Here is a 12,305-nt window from a genome sequence, read left to right as displayed (position 1 = left end):
TAATGATCTTGTAATTATATTAATATATAAATTATTATTACCACCTTCGCTAACCCTTCCACTACCATCGACACCTATATAAAAACATATCTCATCACTTTTAAACAACCGTAACCAAAATCAGTATATTTTTTAAAGACTTTTCATTTCATTCATCTACTACCTAGGTACCTAACTGACTTGCGTCATGTGAATCTACCTACGTATGTTTCCAATGTCATTGAAGGTATCCATGACATGCCATGGCATGCCATTCTCCAGGTTCATTGAAAGGTAGTTCGTCCCAGTCATTCATTCGTTGATCCGTTAATCCGTTACGCCAGTCATCCGTTACGCCAGTCATCCATTCGTGAAATCCATAAGTAAAGGCCGTTTAACCAAGTTCCCAAGTTCAAGGCCCAATTTGTTCCCCCCCACCGTGTACCGAGAGATGCAAGCCAGGAATATCGAGTGAAGGCCCAAGAGCGAGCGAAAGGAAGGGTTGACGACGTCGTCCAATCTCTCACAAGCATGAGCCCAAGCTTGGAGCCCACCTATACGAAATCCCAACTCATCCTGCCCGCCATTCCTGGCGCTGTAGCACCTCCATGACCTCCATCGGTACCGCCCACCACCGAACCTCCACCTACCGAGCCGCCGCCACCCCAAATTCCAACAGGTGCGCGTGCTCCTCCTACGGCGCCGCCCTCGTGGCGGTTGACCATGGCCCAGAGGTAGTCCTGATAGCTCCTGACACGCTCCGCACGCATCGCCCACTCCGCGTTGTCCTTCTGCGTGCCCCAGCGCCTCGCCAGCGCCTCTCCAGCGGTGCGAAGCTGCTCCTCGCGGAGCTGGTACTGCTGGTCGAGGAACCCTTCGGTCTGGCGCTTGCGCTTCATGGTTTCGTAGTCGTAGTCGTGCTGGTGTTGGGGTTCTCCTCCTCCTCCTCCTCGGGTTAGGCTCCGCCGGACGGCGTCGCAGGCCTCGTCGAAAGTGGGCTGCTTGAATGGACCAGCGTCGTTGAAAGTGGGCTGTTGGGCTGGTGGTGGACCGGCTTCGTCACGGCGACCTTGCTGTTGCTGATTCTGATGCTGGTTCTGGTCTTGGGACTGAGCACGCTGCTGCTGCTCCTGCTGCTCCTGCTGCTCCTGCTGTTCTTCCTGCACAGGAGGGGCAGGAGGCAAAACCCCACGGTACCTCTCCTCCATCCACGCGGCGATCATGCTGCTCGCCCAGCCGCCGACCCACGCGAGGCCCGGCGTCTCCTCGTACTCCTCCTCGCCATACAGCGTCTCCGCGACGTCGTCCATGGTGGCGGCGTCGCTGCCGCCGCCGCGCTGGATGAGCTCGAGGTGCATGCACTTGACGCGGGCGCGGCGGATCGCGGCGTCGAGGGGCTTGACGAGCAGCGGGTCGTTGAGGGTGGCCCAGTGGGCGTGCAGGAGGGGAAGGGTGTCGGCGATGGTGAAGACGTGGTTGGCGTGCGTCTCCGTGATGACGAGCGTGCAGACGGGCGTGGAGGGCTGCGCGAAGTTGTTGTCGAGACGGATGCGGAGGTGCTGGTGCATGTCGCGGATGGAGGCGAGGGAGGAGTAGTACAGGTCTTCGAAGTCTTCGAGGGGACGGTTTTTGGCGGATTTGCCGGTGCGGGTCATGGCGAGGGTGGGGGCTGGGGTGAGGGGAGAGGGATGGTGGTGATGGGGGTGGTTGGTATTGTAGTGGCTGGTATTGTGGGTGTTGTTGGTATTGTTGTTATTGTGAGGGTTGATGCCTCCAGCGGCGGCGGCGGCGGCGTTTGCATTCTGGACTGAAGGGCGAAGAGGGCTTGGAGACAACTTTCCCATCTCGAGACGGTTAAGGAGCATTGCCAGGCTGATTTTCCAGGAAACGGGCTTCTCGCTCTTCCAGAGGACAGAATTGGTGTCGATGGCGACGAGATTCATGCTGATGTTGAGAAGTGTTAGCTTTACGGCATCGATGGGGTAACCTTCTTCATGAAAGGGTATCTCAGCTTGGCAAATGGCCGGAGGGAGCACTGAAAACTTGGAGGCAGCATCTCCCTCCATCGCGGCGGCGATTGCGAATGCAATGAAGCAGTGTTTGCGTATGTTGTTTTGGTCGCTGGCCCCCCGTTCGATTCGGTTCGGCCGATGAGGGCAGATACCGGAGGGATTGATGGAACGAGGAGCTGCACGCAATGAATTAGCAATCTGATCAATTGGTATGTAGAGGTAGTGATGCGTATGGTTTTTGAGGGTGTAGGTGGTTTGGGGTGTGTAAACAGGTCGGGGATGGATGTTGTGATGGCAGTGTTGTGTTGTGTTGCTATGCCCTTAGCAACCCTCGTTCAGTCTAGCAACCACCAGGCTTCAATCTCCCTCATGCTTCACCTTCTCATTGTTATTGTCCTTGACAAGTTTACCTATTAACCAGGGGCTTTGGAGTCGTTGTGGTTTTGCTAACCGCTGGTATAATCTGCCAAATAGGTAGTTGACGTCCTTCATGTTGTGCGTGAGGAGCTTCCAACACTGAGGCATAACACAACGAGTATGCGAAGTATCAACGTCAGATGAACTAAGTTCCTCTCTAGCAGACTTTGCGGTACTCTGAGCGAACCTTGGTTATGTACAGAATGTTTACGGGCATGTGAAGATTCGTTTCTGATCATCCATCAATTGCGGTGCTGTAATCCCAAATTTAGAACATCAAAAAGAAATGGATTTTACAGAGCGATATTCTACTTCTTCAAATCTCTTGCCTCCCCTCTTGGCCTGTATCAACACATTCTCTATTGACCCCATCGTCCATTCTCGTCTCGATGCGTTCCCGATTATTTGCCAGGCGCCTCCGTTGCAGCCATGTCGATAGTGCAGAGATATTTTCCAATGTACTTGTTACCACCGCCGCAGTCGTCCTCATGCTCCTCCTCCTTGCATTCACCGACCTGTTTGTCAAAAATATCAATGATTTGCGTTCCGTTTGGTGAATCGCACCCCTCCATGTAATACTGATTTCCTGTGCCGGAAGGCGAGAAATAGGCTCGGCAGGGACCGTCATCAAACCAGTTATGTCCACTGAATGAATTTGTCGTACATGCTTCTCCAGCAGTCCAGGAATACGCACCAAGCATTTTCGGTTCACCTTCGATGAGTTCGTGGCCTAGTCTGATGGTTCTGATTTCGGGCGCTGCGACGGCCTTGGTGCTGCTGATTGGAGCACTAGGTGCAGCAGTGACGGACGAGGTGAGATGGAGAAGGGCAACGATGGCCGCATAAGTTGTGGTGGAGTGCTGCATCTTGAGAAAGGATGGGTGGAATAGAAGATATTCTTGACAACGTACAAGTGGATTTAAGAACAGTGGATCGTAATTTAAAATGAGTGTGTTGCTACGTTGAGCAAGAATGAGTGACTGTAATGAGTGACTGTAATGAGTGACTGTGCTGAGCTGTTCTTGACACTGTGTGATCGAACATCAAGCCTTTATATACTCTATAACAACATCCTCATTAGTATTAATTGTCGCTAATTGTGAGCATCGCATGACGTCTGTGTGGGAAAGGACATTGAAAACAGAATCGGACTTTGGTAAGCGTATAGTAGTCAATGTCACTGCGGACATCATTGTTATGTCGTACGACTAGCTGAAACCACAGCCCGTGCCAAGGTCCAGTTCTATGGACAGAAATCAGATTTCTGGATTAATCGCATTCATAGAGTACTTGCATTACATTGATTAAAGGGACATGGAATCACACGTCTTTATCGACTTGTTCCTTGACACTTTTCTTAGGTAGTAGCCTTCGGGGGTGTGTTTAATCGATCCGAAGAACGCCCGTCCTAGACCCGCACTGCTAACATGAACAAGCATTTGGTCAACAGGAAAAGGGTATATTTGAGAATGCGAAGATATGAAGAAGTGGCAGGGCTTGCAATGCAATGCTACGTGAATCGCCAAATCATACACTTTGCAATGATGGTGTACCAAGTACTACCAACACGTTACAATCATTCCATTACATCAATTCGTAGAGTCCTTCCACAACTGAATAATCGCCTATGTCCTCCTCCAGCCCAGGCGGGAGGACACCGATTGGAAAATGTCAGAAGCCCCTATACTAAGACCGACGACCAAGAGAATCGCGTTAAACCCTGCCATCATCAAGAACGGAGCTGCAGGTCCGGCGGAATCGAAAAGGGCCCCACCGAGCTTCGTCAAGAGAAGAATACCGAAACCCCCTAGCAAGCTATAGGTACCGGCAATGCTACCTTTCAGATGATTCAAGTTATTTGATCCAGAGCCGCGATCAGGGTATGAGAAATTGCGGCCTGACAAAAGAGGCGCGTCCTCGGTCGCAGGAGTGAGAGGAGGTGTACGAGGAGGTGTGGCTCCAGCCGATGGATGATTGGTACCATTCGCGCTTTCGTCTGCTGACATGTGGCCGTTGCTCGGCTGCTCGTCGTTGTGTATGCCATGTGCAAGAAGAGCCAGAGAACAAACGATAGCACCAATCTGACTGATACCCAGAAGGGCTACTATCAAGAAGACGGACCCAGACCGCAATTCGTTCTTAGAATCATCGTGATCAAAGTTGGCCAATGATGCAAAGGCTGCATATCCTGCAATCCCCGCTCCCGCTGCCGCCAGTAAAGGAGCATTGGTCTTCTGTGAGCGGGCAGAGAGATATCCGAACAGTGGAGCGCATAGTAGTGCGATAAGTTGGCTGACACCTGTCAAAGCAGCCGCGAGCTTATAAGCGTCCGGACAAGCGTTCTTGATATCGGAGGGGTTGTCAGGGTTTGCTGTGCACCGTCCGGTTTTCAAGAAATACGTGTTCGTGAAGAGGGGAATGAACAGTGAAATAGCAACGGATGAAGCGCGTGCTACGAAGCCTCCGAGATAGCCCAGTCCGATGTTCCGTGATTTGAATCCCAACTGTACGCTGGCGAGGAAGAGGCGAGGGTAGGACATCAGCGGTCGAGTTGATGAGCGCGAGTCGTCCTTTGGCAAGTTTCCGCGAACAAGACGCTTCAGCCCTTTCCCATCTTCGCCTGGTAGATTCCGCAATCCGAAAAAGCAACCCAAGGCAACGACCACTGCTACAGCTCCAACCACATAGAAAGCATCCGCCACTGCGGTGGCCGGACTATGTCCAACATGCTGGAAACGTGTGGGAAGTGGCAAGAAGACCAATAATGCGACAAGAGCACCACAGCCGGTGAACATGCCCACCAGCCCTGCGAGATGCGACGCGGATGCTCTCGCCTCTTTCCTAGCTGTGAACTCGCTTGAAGGAGAATGATCACGGAATCGAGCGGGCGTAATGGTCAATTCAGAAGATATGGAAGGAGCCAGAGTATGTGAGGGGCGATGGGTGCGCGTGGGCGATCTTGGGTCATTGGAGTCTGTCGCGATCGTCATGGTAGGAAGAATGGCCGTTACCATGGTCGCGCTTGGGGGTCATTAGTTAGGGTTTACTGGAATTTGCATCCAGACTCACGTCGCAGTTGCGCCCAAGCTGAAAAATAGTCGCGCAAGTAGCAATTGCGGGTAGACATTCTTCGCCTGTACGAAGACCCATAGACTGATTCCCACTATCGTGTATCCCAGAACAGCAACACTTCTGACGCCCACGCGGTCGCTTAGGAGGCCCCAGGCCGGGCATGCGACCAATGCCACGAGCTCATCTGCGAATCCAAGTGTTCCGACAGCATCTCCAACATTGTGGGTACGGCCGATTCGTTGCGTGATCACGAAGCTCACAGAGCTATTCAGGAACACTAAGAACGAGATGCTGAAGAGAGCTACTCCGAACAAGTATGCGCAGACCTGCGTGCGCGAGGCAGTGAAGCCGAGCATCGTCGTATTGAGATATGCAAATTGCTCATTAGAGCGCCCGAAGTGTGGTTATCGTGAAAGCATTGGTCGCGTCGCATCTTGGAGGCGATCAGGATGACGTTGTTGATTGATTGTAGGTCTGTGCACGATCACGTGCCGGCTCTCTCACCTTATCTGGCATGGAATGATTATCCAAGCTCGACATTGATCCACTATAAAAGTGATTACCTCCGTTGATGGCAATCCTGGGGTGTTGAAATATATTGGGACAAACTGTGGGCATGTTACGACACTTGGGCGCTTCTAGCGCAATTCTAGTCTTGGTTGGACAATGAAAACGACATAGGAATCTTTTCTAACTTAGATCAATAGCGTTTCTGGACTATGTATGCTACTCTGATCCCCTAGTCTAAGATTCTAGATATGTCCCATGAGCAGTAAACGTAAATACACGAGTATCTCACCTTACATGAAGAATGTTAGGTGGAGCAAGTGCCTCCATACAAGTGTCAGATACTTTACCAAAAAACAGCCATTTCGACTACCATGAATTACTCAAATCGTAGAATCATTTGGTTTCGTTCAAAAAGATAGATCCATCCATGGAGATCTAGCATGCCAGAAGATATGGGAAGTGCTAGGTTGGCCAGCTTCGAAGGGATTTTCCTTGCCAAACCACGGCTCTTTAGCGTGGTTACTGCAGATTACAAGTCCCCAGGCATGGCCTGGTTACTTAGGAGGGTCTATTTTGTATTCGAATCTGTTCTACATAAGACTATGGCTAAAAGCATTTCTTGTAGGGATTCTATGCACAGGCAGGCGGTATCATCCCTTAACGTAAATTTGTGAGATGATTTGGTGCCGCAAGCTACTGTGCCGTGCTGCTTAAACTCAGGATACGACATGCAATGTTAGGAATCGTTAGATGTCATACATGCCGTAGCATGTTGCTGTGTCCTGTCGCTTGGTCACCGGAATTTGGGTGATGTTGGAGATAGTCCTCTCCAGTGTGTAGTGAGTGGGTTTGTGCAGTACTAAAGCATAAACTAAATCGCCCCAATCTCGTCAATTTCTTTCGTTTCCTTCACTCCGAAGATGTTCTTGTTGGAGTTGAGGACGTCGGTGGCAGAAGAAAACGTTTGTTTCCAGCAACCCATGATGACCTCCTCAAGCAGAAGCCCTTCTGTGCTCGGAAATTCTCCTTTTCGAAATAATGTCTCTATAGATTCGTGGCTTTGGCCTTCGTAAGGGGTTTGTCCGGCGATGAGCTCATAAAGCGTAGACCCGAGAGCGAACAAATCCGACTCGACCGTGCTATCCGCCTCGGGATCTCGAGGAAGGGAGTGACTTATGGACTCAAGTCCCTGTGCTGGTTTCCCTTTTAATCCAAGGTCTGGCTGGTCGTCGAATCCCGATGCGTTGAAGTCGCTCAGTCGAGCGACAAGGTTCCCGTCTACCAACCACTGGTCGAGCCTGAGATCAGAATGCCGGACTCCCTTAGAATGGATATAAACGACGCTCTCGATCAACTAGTAGGCCCAACGTTTCAGATCCGTTTCTGTGATGCTTGCTCTATTCTTCCGGATGTATTCCCTGAGGTTGCCGTTGGGATAGAACTCGAGCTCGACGTGTTCCCTTGAAGGACCACTTGATAAACTTTTGGCGATAAGTGGGTGGCTGCCTAGGATGAAGTAGACATCAGCTTCTGTTTTGCATGCCTCCAGGTTCTGCTCTGTGATGCCTATGTCATCAACGAGTACATGACATTCCTTCCTAACGATGTTTCCAATGCGGTATGTTTTTGCACTCATGCCTACCATGAGCAGCTCGCGCTTTGGCAGCGTCTGAAGCGACATGGCTTGGGAAGTTTTGAACGGAGACAAAAGTCGTTTTACGGGCCTAAAGCAGGGCAAGCTGGGGCATTGATGGCTTCAACGGCACACTTTGGCTGTGGTACAAATGGAGATGAGACACGAAGACAGTGCAAGGGAGAAGCGCGGTGTTGTTGTTATTGTTGCGCACGAGGCTGATTGCTATGGAGTTGCGAATGTTGAGCACGCCTTGCTCCTCCTTGACCACAGACATAAAAACAGGAATAGGCAGCGGGAAGGGTAAAAAGCGATGAGGAGTTAAATGTAAAGTGACCGGGACGCTGAATTGCGAAGTAAGGGTACGTGACTGTGATTGGGTGGAGCTTTTGTCTTCCGAGACTTGGGTATTATTGGCTTGCACGCCTCCATTTTTGGTAAACGAAACTCAGCCCAAAATCGTTCATGACAGTCGCTCACCACAGTACCATAGAAATCGAAGGTAACATCCTAAACAATTTGAAAGGTGGTCTAGAAGATGCAGATTGAACATGAAGGAAATATATGACGATTGGGATTGTCAACCGAAGAACCACCACCTTTCGCCATGCCAGTCCGCTCAAAACCAACTTCCCTGGCTGCGGACCCAGAAACAAATAGGGACTCATCATTGCAGCCTATACACTGCGTAACCCCAGAGAGTAGAATCGTAACACTATAGTTCTATCACGATGGCTTATACCTTACCCCATCCCAACGGCTTGCCTTCTCCATGGTTTGTACCCCAGTATTCTCGAGTCTGCCTATAGTCACCCCGCTGCGAGCCCTCCTCAAACCAAGCCTTAACCTTCTTCACGCGTTCCTCGTCGCGAGGCTTGAGCTGGAACTTGAATGGCAACGGCTTCGCAATCAACAATGTTGTGAAGTCGAGCGTAGCGTCCGCGAGATGTTGGTTACTTTGCGGCTTCGTCGGATCCGAGCCTGGGTAGCTGTACTTGGACAGAATCTCGTCTTCCATCGTCGGCTTCTTCGATTCGATGCCGGCGCTCAACTCCTCGGTGGATATCGATGCCTTCTTGTTCATGCCCAGTGTGTCGGCCTCGATCTTTTCGGGATCCGAGACAACCTGGGGTGTGGTGGCATCAGAATTCGTTATTTCATCAGGATTCCTTTGCAGGTTGAAAAGCCATGCAATGGATCCAATGCCAATGAGAAGGTCCTCATCAGCCACGGTCTGCCCTTGGCATAGTCTGCGACCATATCCAAACTGCGTTGAGTTGATTATGGTGGGGTATTCTGTCAGTGGCTCTTTGTACGTCGGATAGCTGGGCTCGACCCATCTGCAAGGATTGAATGCTTCAGGGTCGGGGAAAAGCTCGGGATCTCGTGCAATGGACCTGGAGAATTTATCATCAATTCAGCTTCTCGGACATGTGATAGAGAAATACTGACCACTCAAGAGGATGTATGATACTGCCCTTAGGGATGAAGTAACCATTAAACTCATCGTCCTCGGCAAGTGCATGTGGGATACCTGTAGGCACAGGAGGGCGCCAGCGAAGACATTCTCGAATCACTGCTCTGAGAAATGGGAGATTTGGTCGGTCTTCGGCGCGAGGTAGCCGGTCACCACAGACGCGATCTAGTTCCTCTTGTAGCATCTTCAGGTACTGTGGGTAGAAGCACATGGCAAGACAGAATGTCTGAATGGGCGCGGCGATTGTCAGAGCTCCCGCGATGCCATGCATGCCAACGGCGAAGGCACCCTCCATGTCGTAAGTGAACCCGAACTTGCTCTTGTTCTCCAAGAAGGTCCTCATCCAAGACGTGGGGGCTCTCTTTTCTCGCATGTCGGCTTCGACTTCAGCCTGCATGATCTGGAAGAACATTTCCTCTGTGTGGAGACGGCGTCGCTCCCAGGCCTTCGCAGGGACCAACCAGTCGGGAAGATTCATCAGGAATGTCAGCCTGTTCAGCACAGAGCCCGTAGGCGAAACCACGATGAGTAGTTCTCGGGCTCGCTGCTTGAGTTCATCGCTTCCTTCGCTGTGGCCCCAGGCTAAGCGGCAAGTGATGCGCGCGACGAACGACTCCATAGCGTGGTTATAGCGGTCGGGTTCTTCGAGAAGCTCCACCAGCATGCGCTTGGCCTCTATCTCGGGGTATCGGTGGAACATGACCTTTTCGCTCTCACGCATGACAACATTCGCGAATTTCCTCTGTCTTGTCCACTTCTCTGCCTAGGTGTCAGACGACAGGGCCTTAGTACGGTTGACTACTTTACCTGTGTTTGACATCAACGGGAGATATTTGTACCCCGTTCGATTGTCTTCTATCAGAGCGGGCACGCAGGGACGTGCAGCATATATCAACCCTTTCTTTGCCATCATGTTTCTCGCCAGTTCATCTGTCATGATCCAGACGTGATTATGTCCTGCTAGGTTAACTTGATAGACATCTCCATACTCCTTACCCCATTCAGCAAACTTGATGAAACCATTCTTGACAGGTACATCAGGTATTGATCCGATGATGGGGTAGCCTAAAGTAATACATCGTTAATTATGTTACCCCAAGATGTATCGAAGGCTATCTCTTAGGCGGTAAGTATGTAAGGAAGTCACATTACCTTTGGGTCCAGGAAGCTTCTTCAGCCCAGCAGGTATTCTATTATGACGTGATATGCTGATCCATTTCCAAACCGCAAATACGAGAAGGGCACTGCCCACAGTGAGTAATGTCAAAAGAGCCATGACATACAGAAAGCCAAAAGTTGAAAAGTCGTAGGAGCCGTTCGAAATCAACACAAGGCCAGGGACGCAGCCTATGTATATCTACCACAACAGGAGCACGAGCAGGGGGCAAGTAATACTATATAGGTTATAGATCATTGTGGCGGAATTGCCGACGTGTCGCACATAAGGCGAGCTTGCTGAGTAGCAACGAGGTCTGAGATCCCGATCCGCCATTTGGCGCTGAGGCCTGCTGAGCATAGCATTTAGGCCTGATATGGCAGTCTGTGGAGGTCCTGCCGCGACCTGAAGCGCATCGTTCGTCATTAGCCTTCTCGCTTGTTCGCTATGCTTGAGTGGATTGGAGGCAATAGCACAGTTTGAGCGTGCTGGCCAAGTGGTTTTCAAGACTTATAACCCCATATCCGAAGTCCGTCTGATGCAGATCATGAACTGACAGATGTTTGATAGCATTTTTCAAGACCTCGGTGTATGAGCATACACAATGAAATGTCCTAGGGCATTCAATGGATAGTACCGAGAGTATGAAGGTAATATGAGAGCATCACTTGTACTCTGACAGAGCCAGATACAAGAGCTCGTATCGTGAGGACGTTGTATAACAATCATTCCCTTGAGATGGCGAGTGAGAGTCCCCTTTCGGCCGGTTATTGTGGCTAGAATTTGTTTTGTAATGAAACCCCTGGCAATTCTACATGTACAAGTACGTATGTTAGCACAAGCTGAGAAATTGGGTACCCATCCTAGCCACGCCGAACACACGCTGTTTTGGGTTCGATAGTATCATCCTCTCTGGCAAACTGCCGTTGACTCTTATGGGCTGAAGGACGGCGATCTTACACCATAGACAGAGTATGTTGCAGTTAGTCACACAGCAGCCCTGAGTTGATAGGTGATGCTGCGAATTGATGCTGCAAGATAGCCTGACGTCCCCTGGCCAATCGTGCACCTGCGAGACGTTGCTAGGATCATGTTAGGACTAGCTGCTTACGGCTACCGGGACATCGATCCCTGCAGTCGAGGTCGGCCAACTCAGATCTCCCGCGCCGACGACGAACGAAGCCTGCAGAGTGCGGAGACCCGAGACCAAAAGTCCGGAAGGGCTCTGCCAAACACCAGCTGCTGCTATTACAATTCCCCTCCTTCTAAAACTTGTTGACAACTTTAGTTGCTTCCCTAAGAGAAACTCTGAGACAATCCTTCACTATATTTGGAATCGAGCGCGCTATCAGCTCCTTTGGTGGCTGTTAAATGATCTACGCAGGACCAGTGCGTGAAGATGTGACATCAGATGCTGTCCCACGCAAACCCATGTGCACCAATCTATCCAGCGCACGTAGTGCCGGATTCGACAACTTGCTGACTCGTCATCTTGCTGTGGTTATTTCCCAATTGAAGGGAGGGAGATTGCTGGCCTGATAATGATACGTGCATGCACTCACATCGATTCAGGGGAGCTCTGATATTGAGATGTTTGATTCAAGATGACTAGATATTGGTAATAGGGCCAAAATCTGGAATGCACTTTCGAGAACTCCATTTTTCTGTTTCTCTTCGCTCGTCTGGGTGTTTCTGCTGCTATGGGCATCGGCCCGTTTGTCGATTGAGAAGTAGGTAAGAGTTTAGATGCGCCTTCGCGGGAACGACAAGAGAATCTTTGAATCCATTCCGAGAGGCGTCGTCTAATCCTGCCCCAAATTAACTTCAACTACTTGACCATGACAGTTGCCCACAAAGACCCTAGAATCTAAACCCCTTTCTATACGACCTGAGATGTCAATCAATCTATACAGATATGACAGGTAACGTGTTTCATAAGCGAGCTGGCACCCCAAGCGAGCTGGCACCTTTTCATGAGCGCCCCACCAGCGCGTCGATTGCGCGTAATGTCTCAACAACACAATATACAAAAGCCCTATACTGAAGCTG

The 12,305-nt window shown here is 50.5% G+C and overlaps 5 protein-coding genes across 5 annotated transcripts; all 5 read right to left on the bottom strand.

Annotated features, from left to right (window-relative positions):
* Positions 1 to 202: 202 nt before the first annotated feature.
* BU24DRAFT_446812 (uncharacterized protein) lies at positions 203 to 2,483 on the bottom strand (the record flags this gene model as incomplete). The annotated part of the gene is made up of 2 exons (XM_033530791.1): positions 203 to 2,167; positions 2,402 to 2,483. The coding sequence occupies 2 exons, from the start codon at positions 2,481 to 2,483 to the stop codon at positions 534 to 536; spliced, it is 1,716 nt and encodes a 571-aa protein (XP_033390243.1). The 3' UTR covers positions 203 to 533.
* A 326-nt stretch (positions 2,484 to 2,809) lies between these two features.
* Positions 2,810 to 3,274, bottom strand: BU24DRAFT_457826 (uncharacterized protein; the record flags this gene model as incomplete). The annotated part of the gene is made up of 1 exon (XM_033531573.1): positions 2,810 to 3,274. One exon carries the CDS (start codon positions 3,272 to 3,274, stop codon positions 2,810 to 2,812), a length of 465 nt encoding a protein of 154 aa, XP_033390242.1.
* A 398-nt stretch (positions 3,275 to 3,672) lies between these two features.
* On the bottom strand, positions 3,673 to 6,055 carry BU24DRAFT_417551 (putative MFS transporter). The gene is made up of 3 exons (XM_033526745.1): positions 5,985 to 6,055; positions 5,478 to 5,913; positions 3,673 to 5,429 (listed from the first exon to the last, which is right to left on the bottom strand). Exons 2-3 carry the CDS (start codon positions 5,834 to 5,836, stop codon positions 4,034 to 4,036), a joined length of 1,755 nt encoding a protein of 584 aa, XP_033390241.1. The 5' UTR covers positions 5,837 to 5,913; positions 5,985 to 6,055; the 3' UTR covers positions 3,673 to 4,033.
* Positions 6,056 to 6,861: 806 nt separating this feature from the next.
* Positions 6,862 to 7,925, bottom strand: BU24DRAFT_488229 (uncharacterized protein; the record flags this gene model as incomplete). Its single annotated transcript, XM_033533530.1, has 2 exons — positions 7,359 to 7,925; positions 6,862 to 7,268 (listed from the first exon to the last, which is right to left on the bottom strand). Exons 1-2 carry the CDS (start codon positions 7,669 to 7,671, stop codon positions 6,862 to 6,864), a joined length of 720 nt encoding a protein of 239 aa, XP_033390240.1. The 5' UTR covers positions 7,672 to 7,925.
* Positions 7,926 to 8,359: 434 nt separating this feature from the next.
* Positions 8,360 to 10,376, bottom strand: BU24DRAFT_338914 (cytochrome P450 2E1; the record flags this gene model as incomplete). Its single annotated transcript, XM_033523154.1, has 4 exons — positions 8,360 to 9,020; positions 9,076 to 9,846; positions 9,940 to 10,165; positions 10,253 to 10,376. 4 exons carry the CDS (start codon positions 10,374 to 10,376, stop codon positions 8,360 to 8,362), a joined length of 1,782 nt encoding a protein of 593 aa, XP_033390239.1.
* Between the last annotated feature and the right edge of the window lie 1,929 nt (positions 10,377 to 12,305).

This window comes from Aaosphaeria arxii (genome assembly GCF_010015735.1).
Source record: "Aaosphaeria arxii CBS 175.79 unplaced genomic scaffold BU24scaffold_1, whole genome shotgun sequence".
Lineage (NCBI taxonomy): Eukaryota > Fungi > Ascomycota > Dothideomycetes > Pleosporales > Aaosphaeria > Aaosphaeria arxii.
Note: the sequence above shows the minus strand (reverse complement) of the source record. Positions and strands in the feature narration are given on the sequence as shown.